Source organism: Botrytis cinerea, chromosome 8 (assembly GCF_000143535.2).
Source record: "Botrytis cinerea B05.10 chromosome 8, complete sequence".
NCBI lineage: Eukaryota > Fungi > Ascomycota > Leotiomycetes > Helotiales > Sclerotiniaceae > Botrytis > Botrytis cinerea.
The window spans coordinates 2,083,192-2,097,126 of NC_037317.1; the positions used below are offsets into that span (position 1 = coordinate 2,083,192).

At 41.6% G+C, this 13,935-nt stretch overlaps 3 protein-coding genes across 3 annotated transcripts; all 3 read right to left on the bottom strand.

Moving 5' to 3' along the window:
- Positions 1-2,321: 2,321 nt before the first annotated feature.
- On the bottom strand, positions 2,322-4,361 carry BCIN_08g05520 (hypothetical protein). The gene is made up of 2 exons (XM_001552987.2): positions 4,057-4,361; positions 2,322-4,005 (listed from the first exon to the last, which is right to left on the bottom strand). Exons 1-2 carry the CDS (start codon positions 4,273-4,275, stop codon positions 2,614-2,616), a joined length of 1,611 nt encoding a protein of 536 aa, XP_001553037.1. The 5' UTR covers positions 4,276-4,361; the 3' UTR covers positions 2,322-2,613.
- Positions 4,362-4,911: 550 nt separating this feature from the next.
- BCIN_08g05530 (hypothetical protein) lies at positions 4,912-6,535 on the bottom strand. Its single transcript, XM_001552988.2, has 2 exons — positions 6,287-6,535; positions 4,912-6,130 (listed from the first exon to the last, which is right to left on the bottom strand). Exons 1-2 carry the CDS (start codon positions 6,399-6,401, stop codon positions 5,577-5,579), a joined length of 669 nt encoding a protein of 222 aa, XP_001553038.1. The 5' UTR covers positions 6,402-6,535; the 3' UTR covers positions 4,912-5,576.
- Positions 6,536-12,053: 5,518 nt separating this feature from the next.
- On the bottom strand, positions 12,054-13,487 carry CND1. The gene is made up of 2 exons (XM_001552989.2): positions 13,066-13,487; positions 12,054-12,977 (listed from the first exon to the last, which is right to left on the bottom strand). The coding sequence occupies exons 1-2, from the start codon at positions 13,132-13,134 to the stop codon at positions 12,306-12,308; spliced, it is 741 nt and encodes a 246-aa protein (XP_001553039.1). The 5' UTR covers positions 13,135-13,487; the 3' UTR covers positions 12,054-12,305.
- Between the last annotated feature and the right edge of the window lie 448 nt (positions 13,488-13,935).

Below are 13,935 nucleotides of genomic sequence, written 5' to 3' on the forward strand. Positions count from 1 at the left end.
TATCAAGAAGTCGTGTCGGTTTTGTGGCTTGAAATGAGCTGGCTAGAACGGGAGATGAGATGAGGAGGTGTCCTTTTTTCACGGTGTCGTATCAAAGAATAAGTTTCTATCCTCACTGCAGCTATGATGAGCACCAATGGGTTTCCTTTCATCTCTATCAACAAAAGGTCAAAACAAACGCAACTATCCCCCCCCTCCGCTATTGTGTCTTCACCACTATCATCAAAATGCCCATCAGCGGGTTCCTGAATAATGTCTCGACTTAAATCATTCGATACTAGCATGCGTGAATGTAAGAAGTATTCATGCTAATAAGAAGGAGAGGTTTGAGGTGAGGTTGTTCATTGATGACCAATTTTATTTTCTTTGCATTTCTCTCGATTGGCTCGGCGCGGAATCGTTCGCTGTCTGATTCTGAATGAGTGATGAACAGGGCTTTGATGGATGGAACTTTAAATGGTATTTTTGCTGGTGGTAGATGTCTATAGATGTGGATGTGGATGTGGATGTGAGAGGGAAGGTTGTGATAGGGGGGTTTGTGGAGAAGAGAAAAGGGGGTGATGGAGTTGGGGAGTTGGGGAAGCTTATTTGTCTGCGTGCAGATCTGTTTTTCTCTGGATTTGGAGTCTTGATAAGTGAGAATGGGGAGGGGTGAGGGGTGAGGGGTGAGTATATAGGATAGTCGGCTGGATCAGCTTGCAAGGAGTAAGGGTGTGGTGTGTTTGTTTGTTGGGCATAGGATTATTGAAGGATAATAAGATTGCAGAGGAGGGAGAGCGGTTAGATGGTGGAGAGGAGGTAGTTTGATATTTATCTGGAAGAGGTGGGATCGGACGAATGAGTAGATAGTTAGCTAATAATAAATACGGAACAATCGCTGTTGATATTCTTGTTACCAATCTTTATGGTCCCTCTGAATTTTTATATTCATATCCACATCCACCCCATTCCATTCCATCCCCACTCATTCTCCATCCCTCGAAGAACAAACACATCGCTTAACCCTAAACTCGAAAAACCGAATAGGAGAATCGAAACGAAACGAAGCGAAATAATATATAATCTTGTCATAGCAGTTCAACTCATCTCATCTCATGTCATATTTACAGCATATACTTCTTGACTCCAATCTCAAAACAAGAACTGCAAATTCTTAACTAATCTGATTTCGCCCGCAAAGATCTCGATGCATTTTTTTCATTTGTTTATTCATTCATCCATGGCTGTAGATAGAAGAAGAGGATATATATTAGATAGAGTATATTAAGACTTTCCATTTCCATCCCTTCTAATAAGGTTAATTCCCATCTTCAGCATCACCATCCACATATCTACTGAACCCACCCACCTACCTCCTTCCCTCCCTTTGTAAAATCAATAAAAGCACATAGGTAGGGAGGTAGGTACCAACGACTCATAATTATCTCCTCCCATCTCTCCTCTCACTTACACCCCCAATCCCAATACTTCCATCCATCTACTCACCTAAATCTCCAACACACCCCTCACAATTTCCACCTCTTACCTCTTACCTCTTACCTCTTACCTCTTACCTCTTACCTCTTACCTCTTACCTCTTACCTCTTACCTCTTACCTCTTACCCCTCCACCCACCATTAAAATTTCCCAATCTCCAATCTCCAATCTCCAAACCACGATATATAAGAATAACACTTAATTAACAATTCCATCCCATTTTATTCCTCTCCTCTCACCTCATCTCATCTCATTTCCTCTCCCCCATCCATCCAACCCAACCCCACCCCACCCAATCCAATCCAATCCAATCCAATCCAAAAGATCGACAACCACACAATTTCATAAACTTCCCTCTTGCTCTTGCTCTCTCACTCGCACCCTCCAAAATCCCACCAAACCCACCAAACCTAATCCCACAATAACTTTTGCTCATCTAAATAATAAATAACCTAACCTCCCACGCTACTCGTAATGATAACTAACACCGTTGAATTTCTTTTTCTAGGGCTGAAAACTCTCTTTTCCAATCCCAAACTCAAACTCAAACTCAAACTCAAACTCAAAAGATTTTAAAGTTTATGTTCCTTTAGGTAGGTAGGTAGGTAGGCTCGGTAGGTAGATTTGTGCGTGCGTGCGTACGTACGTGCGTGAACTGTAGTTAGTTAGCACGTTAGTTAACCTTTAGTTTAGTTTGATTTCGGAACTTAGGAAAATTGTCTATTTTAATTATTACGATGAACTAACAAAGCAAAGGTATCTCACATTCATTGCATTAAAATTGCATTGTACACATAATTTATACAATTACTTCAACATAGGAAATCGAGAAAAATCATGTGATGTGGTGCGATGTGATTTAACAAAGTGAAGTAAAGTGAATTAATTAACAAAGTAAATAATTGTAAAAGATCTGGGTACAGAATATACACAACAATGAAGGGTATTCATCCTCTCGGCCGAACTCCAAAAATCAGTCCTGGTATTTAGTGAATATCATGCGAATCCATCCCGCGCCGTCCCATCTTTATTTGGTTCCCATCTATAACGTTTATCTCTGCATATTACAACGTCCACCTCGACCTTTTTTTCATCTACAACCCGCACACCTAATTCCAAGTCGGGTGGTCCCAGCCCCTAATTTTTAACCCTATCCACCTGTCCCTTAACCCAACTCAGCTTATCCTTCCACTTCCCCTCTCCCCTCTCCTCTCTTTCCAGCTCCCCCATCTCCTCATATCCCCGTGTCCCCCTCTTTTCCTTTGCCGAGAAAGGATTAGACCATCTTGCTGAACCCAGGTGCGAAAGCGCTCCTCCAAAACTAGCTCTTGCCATCGCTTTTTGGCTTTCCAGAGTGTCTGTTTCGCTCAAGAAACTCGTGGGCCTTAATGTACTCGGTGTATTCTTCTTCGAATGATCTCTCGTCAAATCTCCAGGCGATTGCGGATTATTTCTTGAAAGCCTATTCGTATCGTCGCCCCATGTATCGAATTCAAAGTTCGGTAATTGGATCGATGAAAAGGAGGTATCCATATTCAAATTCGGTTCTGGATCCGCAAAAGGATTACGATGATATTCCATATTGACATAATAACTCAATATTCCCTGACTCCCATCCCTACTCTCGATATCGTGTTCTGAATCCCGAATACGAGACATTCTTCTTTGCGGCCTAACTCCCAACCCTTGAGGCTGTTCACTATCAGTGGTTTCCAATGAATGAATCGATACTCCGTCTCCCCAATCCAAGCTCATAGCTGAAGGCGCTCTGATAGTCGATGCTCCTTCTCCTGTTTCCTTTTCGTATCCTCCCATGTCCCTCACAGTTCCTGCTGTTGAGACCGAAGAGTTTCTCATTAATACGGGACGAGGTGCCTGAGGAAAGATCGAGGTTCGAATCATATTCCCCCTAATACCTGGAAATACCGAGTTTCGAATTCCATTTCCCCTAATGCCAGTAAATACCGAGTTTCGAATTCCGTTCCCTCTCTTGCTAGGTATCACACCAGCCCAAGCTTCCATTCCCGAACCCGGTTTCTCTCCTATTTCTTTCAACTCACCACCTCTCTTCCTTTGTCTTAAAATCCTTCTCCTAACCAAGAACGCCATAACAGCCAACACAATTAAACTGACAATAACTGTAACACTAACAGTTACTGCCAGAGCTGAGGATGTATGTTGATGTTCTTTCGTCGTGTCTTGATCATTTGAAAGTGGGGATACTGTAGGGTTGTGTGCAGTCAAAGCGGTTGCGTTCAACATGCTTGTTGTTGTGCTTGTTATTGTTGTCTCAGGACTTGAATTTGAGGATGAGGCTGGAGAAGATGCGGGTGAATATATGGAGGTGGTAGATGTACTGCTGGGCTCATAAGATGAAGATGTTGTTGAAATAGAAAGCGTTGGTAAAGAGCTAGCAGAGGCAGCAGTTTGTAATATTTGTGTAGCAGTAGGTGTTGCACTCGTTGTTGCGCTCATTGTTGCGCTCGGTGTTGCGCTGCTCATTGATGTCTCTGTTGTCATCTTCGCTGTCTATGATATCTTATGAGTCAATGAGAATACAAAAGGTGATTGAAAACTTACAGTACTTGTCGAATCACCCGTACTTGTGGACTGTAGTGCTGGCTTTGGATTCGATGGAGGGCTTGGAGGACTTGGGGGGCTTGGAGGAGTTTCAACAGAAGGTTCGTTATCATGCTCATGTTCATCTCTCTTATTTGCCCAAACCAACTCAAAATCCTCTTCATATACACCCGCATCTACCAAGTCCCCCACTAGCCCTCTTGAATTATGATTGACCATTTTGCAGAAAGATATAACCTCAGCTTGGTTAGATTCTATTAAAAGGCAAAGGAAACTTAGATCAAGGAAAGATGGACTCTAAGTTCGTTGAGTATTATTGGTCAAGAATAAGTGTATGGATGGAAGTACTGAAAGACTGATGGACGGAAGGATGTCAGCCTGCTGGTAAAGACGATAGCTAAAATCTAAGCAAGTATAAGTTTGACAAGTAGACACACAGTTCAAGCCAAGGCTACCAATGCCTATGTACTTATATCTCGCAACAAGATTGTGGAACCATGAAACTCCCCTCAAAAAACACTCGGTCAATGGTTCATGAGAAATACCCGTGCCTAACAAATGAAAGACAGACGAAATTATTTTGAGATAAGTAGTGAAAAGATCAGCAGAATTATCAAATCCCCGTTATCAATTATACCTACTGGTCACTTAACCTGAGTTGTTGTAGAAAACTTCTCGCAACAAGAACTGCAGAGGCTACTTAGATCCGAACAGCCATATTATACATACTAAAACATTCTCAATCAATATTTGGAGATGAAGAGATTGGTAAAAACATAGAACTGGAACTTGGGGATATGATGGTCATAGCCCAATAAAGTGAAACAGAAGTAAGGTTTCCTAGTTCCACTCCATTGTCCGTGCGAACGGTGGATTTTGGAGAACTTTCCTCTTGTAATAAATGCCATGTCAGGTTATTGATTGGTTTAGAGTTTTAGTAGAAGATGATGGTCTGTGGGCGACGAGAGTTTCCTCAATGTCGCAGATAACATTCGTGTTGAAAAATAGTGCGTGGACCTTAGTTGTGAAGTTGTGATGATCGTCGAATCCTCGCCTTATGGGTGAACTAAAAATCCCTAAGGATCCCTTCATGCAACAGTGACATTGAATGTCGACGGACTGAGTTCATTATCAAGGGATCCGACGAACGTGACGTGGACGTGAATAGATGGATAGAGTTCATGCGCAGCAGACTGTTGTCAATTCAATTTTCCCCCGATTATCTTAAAACTTCTGCCCGGGTGGCAACGTACAACTGCACTGTGTAGCCAAGTGAGGAAGAGTAGAGCTGAAATAAATGACGCGATCCTTAGAGACCATTTCATATTACCCCGGCCAGAGCTTGAGTGGATGGAGCCCAATCTTCCACCGTGTTTTCCGCAAATGAATTCAAACCTCCAAGATCTGATAGATCTACACCAATGCAGCATCATACCTGTTGCACCTTTAACGCCTTGCCCGGTCCAGCTTAGATTCATACAATGCCCGTTCCGTCTAAAAAGTATAATCGCACTACCCATTCATTTCCTCCTCTCATCTACCACTGTCTCGTCAATCTTTTTGACTTCTTCCATCTTCTTCTCTCCTCTATTCCACACTTCCCATATTTGTTCCATGATCAGATCGCCATACCCTTTCCCTGCCTCCAAAGCTTCTTTCTCCTTTTGGTCTCTTTTTTCTTTCCAATCTTTCCCTTCACCCCCCAGCCACAATTTTTCCAAGACACCTTCTTTTTCCTCTGTTTGAATCTTTCCAGAAGTTGGTTGGCCAGCACTTCTCTGTTCTAATGCCTCGAGTACACTCTTGCCCTTTGCACCTTCGTCCTGCGATTTAAAAGTCTGACCTAGAAACTTTCCACTCTCCTCCATTCTCTTCTTCTCTTGTGCTTCTCGGATTCTTCTCTGAGTTTCTTTTGCCTTTTCGGGCAATTCCGTGGTTGAGATAGACGATACACGATTTTGTATGCGGGTCATCATTGAGACACCGGTATATTCGTAGGCCAAGTGATTACCTCCAATAAATGTGGTGGTCATAAGAGCGAAAGTATAGACATCCATTTTGCGGGGTGGGATAACTGTATGGGGCAAAAAGGTTAGTTTGTTACTGAGACTTCGGAAGCAATTAGTCGCATGTGGATAGGAAATTGTGAAATGCACAATGTCAAACATTATAATTTAGAATTCCAATTCCAATCCCAATTTCAATGCAACAAAGTCGAGAGGAGACTTACGCATAACAATTGGACAAACGATGAGAGCAGCGAGGGATGCATTGTGGAGGAGAGGGGTAGTTCTTGGATTGGCAGGATCGGGTTGAGTAAATTGAGATGGTTGAGTTGTAGACATTTTGGTATTTGAGATGTGGTCGATTGAGATGTGCTGGTAATGTGAGTTGCGTGTGGTATGATGAAGATGAAGATGAAGATTGTAATAATACAGAATTGAAAGAATATGATGAACCGCAAATTCGCAATGAATCCAGTAATAATGACGCTCTGATTCTAGATAATTTTTTGAGGAGCCGGAATTACTGTTATTCCGACCAGTGATGAGCTAAACAGTATTTTGTAACAAGTTTGCTGGCACAAGTTTCCTTTGATCTTTATCTTGAATGCCATGTTTAAATGTTTCTTTTTTTTAGAATTATATTTAGTTATCTTGAATGTAGCAAGAATGTATGATTGGGCAGTAGGAACGTTATTTACATTCGAGGGTACAAGAAATTCTCCAGTATCAAAGTTTAGCTGAATTCTGCGATATAGTTTAACTTTACACACGCTTAGATATCAAATTACGATAAGGCACTTTGCCAGAGTGGTTAATGGGTAGCACTCGAATTTCTGTAGTTTCTACAGAATATAAGATATGCTATGTCTTCGGACGCGCAGGTTCAAATCCTGCAGGTGTCGTTTTATTCTTTTTGCTTTCGTTTCGTTTTATTTTTTTTATGCATCTATAATCCATTCAATGTTTGCCCACTCACCATTTTATTTTTTTTCCTTTCTTCTTTTCTTCTCTTGCCTCATTTGTGGTGTTTCAAAGGCGCAAAGAAAAAAAGAACATGGTGAGATCTCGACCGTCCACCAAATGGCCCGTTCGTCGATTTAGTTCTCAGCTCCACATTACTTTTTATCCCAACGTTTGGAAAGTACACTTGGTTGACTAAAAGTCCTCGAGACATCGGAGTAAATACTAAGGAATCTTCTCTATCGTCCCGTTATCCAACATATCTTCAGACCCGAGCGTCAAACGCTTTTCTGGCCCTATGTGAATTGAGCCGGGATAAATCGCTGATACATGAGCTTCACCTACCTGTCAGGATGTTTTGGCGTCGAACATGAAGCGAGAAGATGTGAATTCAACTATAGAGCAGGCTGATGGCATCAACGTTCAACGAGTTGCCTATGCTTCTGACAATAGTAGAGAGGCCAATCTCTGGGACGCGATACTTTGTGAAGGATTTTCCAACAAAAGCTAAATCATACCTCTAAGTATTTTTTTAAGTTTGTTTTCTCATTTGCAATTTTTGCCATTGTATTCTTCTTTCATCACTGCTCGCTCTGCAATCTTGTTTGTTCATTTTCCATAAAGCTTCTTATCATATTTGGCAATCTAGCTGTGGTTTTCGAGATTACAGTCTCCATGTTCACCGTCTTATCAGAACTCCAATTAACTGCTTAGAGCGTAGTAATGCTCTTGCACTTCAACCTACAGACAAATCAGTTAGAGATGTTCCGCTCTACATACTGTTCGTGTCCCATAGCCCCACCAGCTGGAAAGCTCAGGGCAGTTAATGTTATCTGCGTCAGATCTGTGGGTTTAAATGGGGCGATTGAACGTGGAGTATTCGAGTCCTTGCATTCAAGTTGGAGCTCCTACTTTTTTCTCCCATACTTTTCTCTTTCTTTCTGTTGGAAAAGGGAATAAGTACAAGTAGGTCCGATGTCTGGATGAGCTCGTTCTTTTATAGATGTCACTGTTGTTATGTATTCACGTGTTAAGGGATTTTTCGCGAACGTTCCCTATTCATCGCCTAATGTCTTAGACAAGATATCATGTGCTTTAGGACCTAGCCTCTAGTTTGGCTCCCAAGCTTTCTTAAGTTTCTTATTGTTTAGTTGTATTTTCATTAATTTGCGTTATCTCTCCTAAAGATGTCATCACATTTGTATTATTTCGACAGTAACCGTCTTTTGCCTGTGGAGTACATATTTATGCCCAAAGCTTGCTGTTGCAATTTAAGTCCATGATGTCATCTTCTTTGAATACTCCCAATTCGTTCCATGTCAAATATCAAGAAGGTTTTTAGTGGATAAATCAATATTCGTTTATGCTTTATGCTTATTTAACATTTCAGGCCTGGTATACCTCCAGTAAAAGAAAAGTCGGAAAGTTACTCCCACATAAATTTCAATGGCACGCAACTATAAATCCTTTTCATCGTAGGAATTTTAATATTCACACATATCGCTCGACAATTAAGTTTTGGTATCATTTAAAAGTTATACAACTTTATTTGTACAATCTTGCTTATTTATTTTTACAGTTATGATTGCTCAACTCAAAGTAAATTGAGCATTCACACTGGTACTTTTTAACTTTACAACAACTAAACTTTTGAGGATCGATAGAATTGCCATCATGGCATCTTCAAACTATGCTGTCGTTACACACTATCTATCTGTTGTCTCAAATGACCATATGCCTTTTAATTTCGTGTTTCGTTTTGATAATTGAGATGATCTTGTGCGTTCTCATATTCAACACCACTTGTTCTACATCTTCACCAACCCATTCCTATCTACGAGTGCCTAGGAATACAACCTCTTAAATTTTACTGTACTATCCCAATCTTCAGCAATATCCAGTAGCCCTGTTGAGCCGTAAAGTTCAGAGCCTTAGTTGATCCTCATTATTAATTTCTGTCAAGTGCCCAGCGTGCACCCAGCGCGCAGATAGTTCCATACTCCAAGCTTGACTTTTATATCTTGTATATACTTTTATATCGAACATTTCTCTACTCTACCTAGGTAGACAAAATCTTTCTGGGGTGGATTAGGGACCAGAGAGAAAATGCACAGATCCTGATATGTATGTTTGACAAGCACGATATCATGAATCTTACGTATGACTATATCGACTGCCACGTCAGGCAGTACCCTTCGAGAAACTTCAAAGATTAGAGTCAACTTAACGTTTGACAAGGAACCCTTCGAATTGGTCTGATAGTATACATCCGGAAGCCTAGTCTTCAAGTGCCTATTATAGTATTCGTACAAATGCTAGCAAGACGAAATTCAAGCAAACCGACATATCTTAGTGTTATCATCAAATTAAGCCTCTTTAGATCTTTACAAAATTATACGTATCCTAAATATAAAATCAATCCATCAAAATCGAGGCTCTGATGGCGTTACAATCGACCGCAATAAAAGACTAGGGAAGTAGCATTGCGTTGCAGGACGTTACTCGCATAATAGCTTCGAAATCACAGTTTTTACTCCACAAGTTATACAAACCCTTGTTATATTTCCTATGTCATTAATCTCCCTGGTTTTAGAACCCCGAATGTCTATGTATTTGATGATTTCTGACTTACGAGTCGTTATTTTACTAACACTTCAACCGCCGCTCATATCCTCGAAGAGCTTACTTACTATCAACCAATACACTTGAATCTATCGGGAACTTCTTCCATCCTCAAAATTATGGCACATCGAGATTGAGGCAATTGGAACGTACATTTTGATTTCAAATTCATTCCCAGATTTCCGTTCTATGAAGACCTGGATTGCATGATTTCTACTCTGTCATTTTCTCAATGCCATATGTAAATAATATCGAGGGAAATCCAGCGGTAAGCACAAGGAGAAAAAAGTACCGGGTATTAAGAAAGAGGATACCCTATCATCACTACTGTTTTTTTCTATCCTTCTTATGATGTACATATCTTTTAATAATATAAATCATATTAGCCAATGAAATATCGAATTATATAGTACAGATGTACTCGCCAATTCATCTTCGCCGAAACTGGCTTGTTGATTTCTTGATATGTAGAGATTGTTCTCCATACATACATGCATACATACATATACATATAATTCCCCTATCTCTCATCCTTCCCTGACTTCCTCCCATCATCTATCAGCCAGCCCATCTTCAAACTCCCTCCCCATCCTCTACTTTTCCCTCCTCCCCAATCAATCTCCTCTCATCGCTCACTTACAATATCCCATCTCTATACCCTGACAAAAAAACCCCATCATGGCCATATACCTCTCTCTCATTAACCCTCCCCTCTACACCCCCCCCAAAATCAACTCTCATAACAGCACCCCGATACCTAACTCTTGAACACACTTCCGCGCAAACTTTTCAAATTGGATAATAAATAGATTATTTCTCCTCTATATCGCGAAGCTATAATTGCTTCATGCAAGTAAAGCTTCTATCTCGACCATGCACCATTCAACCTCTTATATACCCATTATAGTACCCCCCTCCCCTTCTTGCGTCTCGCTCGCTTGCTATATCCTCATTCCCATTTTCATTTTTTTAATTTTTTTTATCGATCTTGATCTCGGTCTCGGTTCGGTTTCGCAATTGCTGATAACTACGGCATGCGAGCTGTTATCTCTCTGGGATTGCAAATTTCCCCAACGGGAAGCAAGGAAATGTATCGATATCTTGGTATTGTTGCCTTTTTCGTATCTACTTACCACTGGGGAAGTCTGTCGGATATGTTTTTGGAGGCTAGTATGTTATGTTCATGTGTATGATAAGCGTGCTGGTAGTGACGATATCGGGGTGTGGAGTGAGAATTTGTGAGGAGAGTGATAGTTGTATTGATGATTAGATTTTGGGTGCGAGTATAGGAATACTGATGCTGATGCTGATTGCGGGGGTGGGATGTGTGGAGTTTTTTTTTTTTTTCTCATGAGTATAGTCTATTGGAAGATGGGATGTGGAGTGCAGTGAGTGAGTGAGGTATTTGTATTGATGGTTTGGGTGATGGTAATATGTTATGCTTGCGATATTACGGGGATATGGATAATTGATGAGAGGATATATACCAAGAATGAAGGAGGGAGGGGAGAAGAAACAGACGGTTAGGATAGAGTTGCAAAGACAGGAACAGGATTGAAAGCGTAGAATACATATACGGTTTATAGGGAAGGGTAACAGGTTTGTGGATTTGAAAGGGGGGAGAAGGGAAAAGATTGGCGCGAAGATGATTGGAAGGGTGGTTGTGTGTGTAAGATAGAGGAGGAGGAGGAGGAGGAAGAGTTTCATGGATTGTCAGGGATAGATATGGAAAAAGAGGTGTTTTTGCTTTTATTTTAGAGGCCCGGGGAAGAGATTGGAGGATAGAGAGATAGGGATAGGGATAGAAGTGGAAATGGTACAAATACAATTCAATGAATCTCTTGAAAAATTTCATTAATTATTGAAAAACAAAAAAAATCAGAACCATCAATTTTGAATCATGTTCCAAAACTGCATGGTATCCATCTATCCATCTATCCTTCGTCATCGAGAATTCGAGATAGCTTGATTAGCATTGCATATATTTTTTGTTTACCATGAGGGTAGAGCACCCACCGAACATCCTGGACTGACGGACTGCTCTAACTTGATACATATTTGATTGACACTTGAACCGTGAGAGAGACGAGGATTTAAATTGGTGATAAATGGTTAAAATACTGGGGACTATTATTAAGCCTTGGAGATGTACCGGTACTGGTATCAGATATTACTGTGCTGCGAAGGATGGAGGGGTAAAAACAGTTTCGTAGGGGGTAGGCATTCAGGCGGATCAGATTGATGGAAACATTAGATGAAGGAAAGGCAGATTTTGAAATTTGGAAGAGGAATGAATACAAGAATATTATGAATGAGCATCACGAAATCTAATCAGTAAAAACAAGACTGCAAGAGGAGAAATCATCACAATTCACAATCAATTTGCATAGGAAGACTAAAGTTTTTTTTTGACCAGCAAGAGCATCAACATTAAGTTTATAAAGGAGTGGCTATACTAGATACAATATAGAAATGTAAGAGTAGTATATCTCTTTCTTTTTTTCCAACAACCAAGCACAACCCCAATATGCAACAAATGAAAATCTCCACCACTCCATCCCCACAAGATCCTTTCCGCGATTCCCAATTTCTATCCCTCAACTCCTGGTATGAAACCCGCGATCCCAGCTACCGTAATCCTAAATGATTCTTGCGAAAAATCTAAGCACGGAACTTGGCACCGATGGATCTCTTGGTGGTAGCTGCGGTAGCATTACCGGCAGCAGCGGCAGATTGAGTTCCAGCCATTTGGAAAGCGGCGACACCACCGAAAGGACCAGCGCCCGATGGGTTAGCAAGCTTGACCAAGCAGACATTCTCTTGACCACCGACGGATCCAGTGCAGGACATGCCTGCTGGCATGGAGACGGCGATGGGGTAGTCCTCGTTGACGTTCTTGGCACGCTTGACGATACCCATGTTGACGAGAGATCTCATGACGAGGGAACGTTGCTTGGGTGCGGCGATGTTACCCTTGGTACCTGGTACTTGAGTAGTAACCTTGGCTTGGGTACCTTGGGAGAAGGCACCGGTACCAGTTGGGTCGACGATGGCGGAGTATGGTCCAGCTCCATCAGTGGTGACGATGTGGATAGTTCCACTAAGCTGACCTCCGTCGGAAACTTGAGGAAGGGTGGAACCGGAAGCAGCCATGACAGCAGTCATGTCAGCCATGGTGTTGGCACCAGCCTTTGTCTTTCCAAGACCATCGGTAGCGGCGTTCTTGCTGTTGAAGACAGTGGTGTCGACCTCAGTTTGCTTGTTGGTTCCGGCACCAGGGATGACGGCACCTTGGATACCGAGACCAGTGGTGTTTCCTCCCATGTCACCAGTCTGTAGTAATGAGTTAGTATGAATAATCGAAAGTGGAGATGATGAAATAAGAATCATCCGATGAGGAGGAATGAGATAGATTACTAACCATGACTGCGATCTTGCCATGGGCGGCAACGAGAGGGATGATAGCGGCGACGGCGATAGTATAACGCATATTTGCTGATTTGGGTTGGTTGGTTGGTTTTTAAAGAGTTATTGTTAATTAAAGATTTAAGATGTATAAAGCGGGATACTAGTCAATAGTATGCGGCTGGAAATGAAAGATAATTGGAAGATTGAAAGAAACTGAAAAACTGTTGATGCTGAGGAGAGAATTGTAAACGGAGGGATATTCGGTTCCTTTAATACTTTCTCAATCATACGCAAATCGACTCCAAAGTACTATGATCAGACCAATTTCCATGCCACGGGAGAGAGTATCCATAAGAAACCTGCCAAGAGCAGTCCAAAGTTCCATGCTGGACTCAATGCGAAGAGAAGGAGGACAATGGGAAGTGATGCGAAGTCTGTGCTCAACCTCCGTTCCTGATGCACAGAGCTTATCCGACATATTGTGGATACAAACAATCAAAGGCTTAACTATCTTGTCAACATAGCAGCAAAATAGTGGAGTAATTGCCACGACCGGACGACAGACAACTCGCACTAGATAAAAAGGTCTAAACTCTCTGCCATTGTAGTGTCGAAGTCCTGATATCCAGGTAAGGTGGACCACCAGCGGACGCACGAGACAGATTGCGGAGAAGGCATCCGGGAAGTACGATAGTTCCAGACTGATGATTTGAATCTCGAGGGCTATCGAAACAGGAAATGTTTTCGCCTAGAAAAGTTCGCATCGGAGTCTGTATACTTCTTCTTGGCAGATGTAGTCAAACAGGGTCGGGTTTCTTCATATGGTCTTGTCTGTGCACGTTTCCAAAGCCACACTCAACTGAAGGGGCAAAAACTCATATGG

Bases quoted from the DNA above. Each gene is read 5' to 3' on its own strand.
- BCIN_08g05520 (XM_001552987.2), bottom strand. From the start codon at position 4,275: ATGGTCAATCATAATTCAAGAGGGCTAGTGGGGGACTTGGTAGATGCG. The intron at 4,006-4,056 runs GTAAGTTTTCAA...AAGATATCATAG, and splicing joins CGGGTGATTCGACAAGTACT to ACAGCGAAGATGACAACAGA.
- BCIN_08g05530 (XM_001552988.2), bottom strand. From the start codon at position 6,401: ATGTCTACAACTCAACCATCTCAATTTACTCAACCCGATCCTGCCAAT. The intron at 6,131-6,286 runs GTAAGTCTCCTC...TGCCCCATACAG, and splicing joins CGTTTGTCCAATTGTTATGC to TTATCCCACCCCGCAAAATG.
- CND1 (XM_001552989.2), bottom strand. From the start codon at position 13,134: ATGCGTTATACTATCGCCGTCGCCGCTATCATCCCTCTCGTTGCCGCC. The intron at 12,978-13,065 runs GTTAGTAATCTA...TCATTACTACAG, and splicing joins ATGGCAAGATCGCAGTCATG to ACTGGTGACATGGGAGGAAA.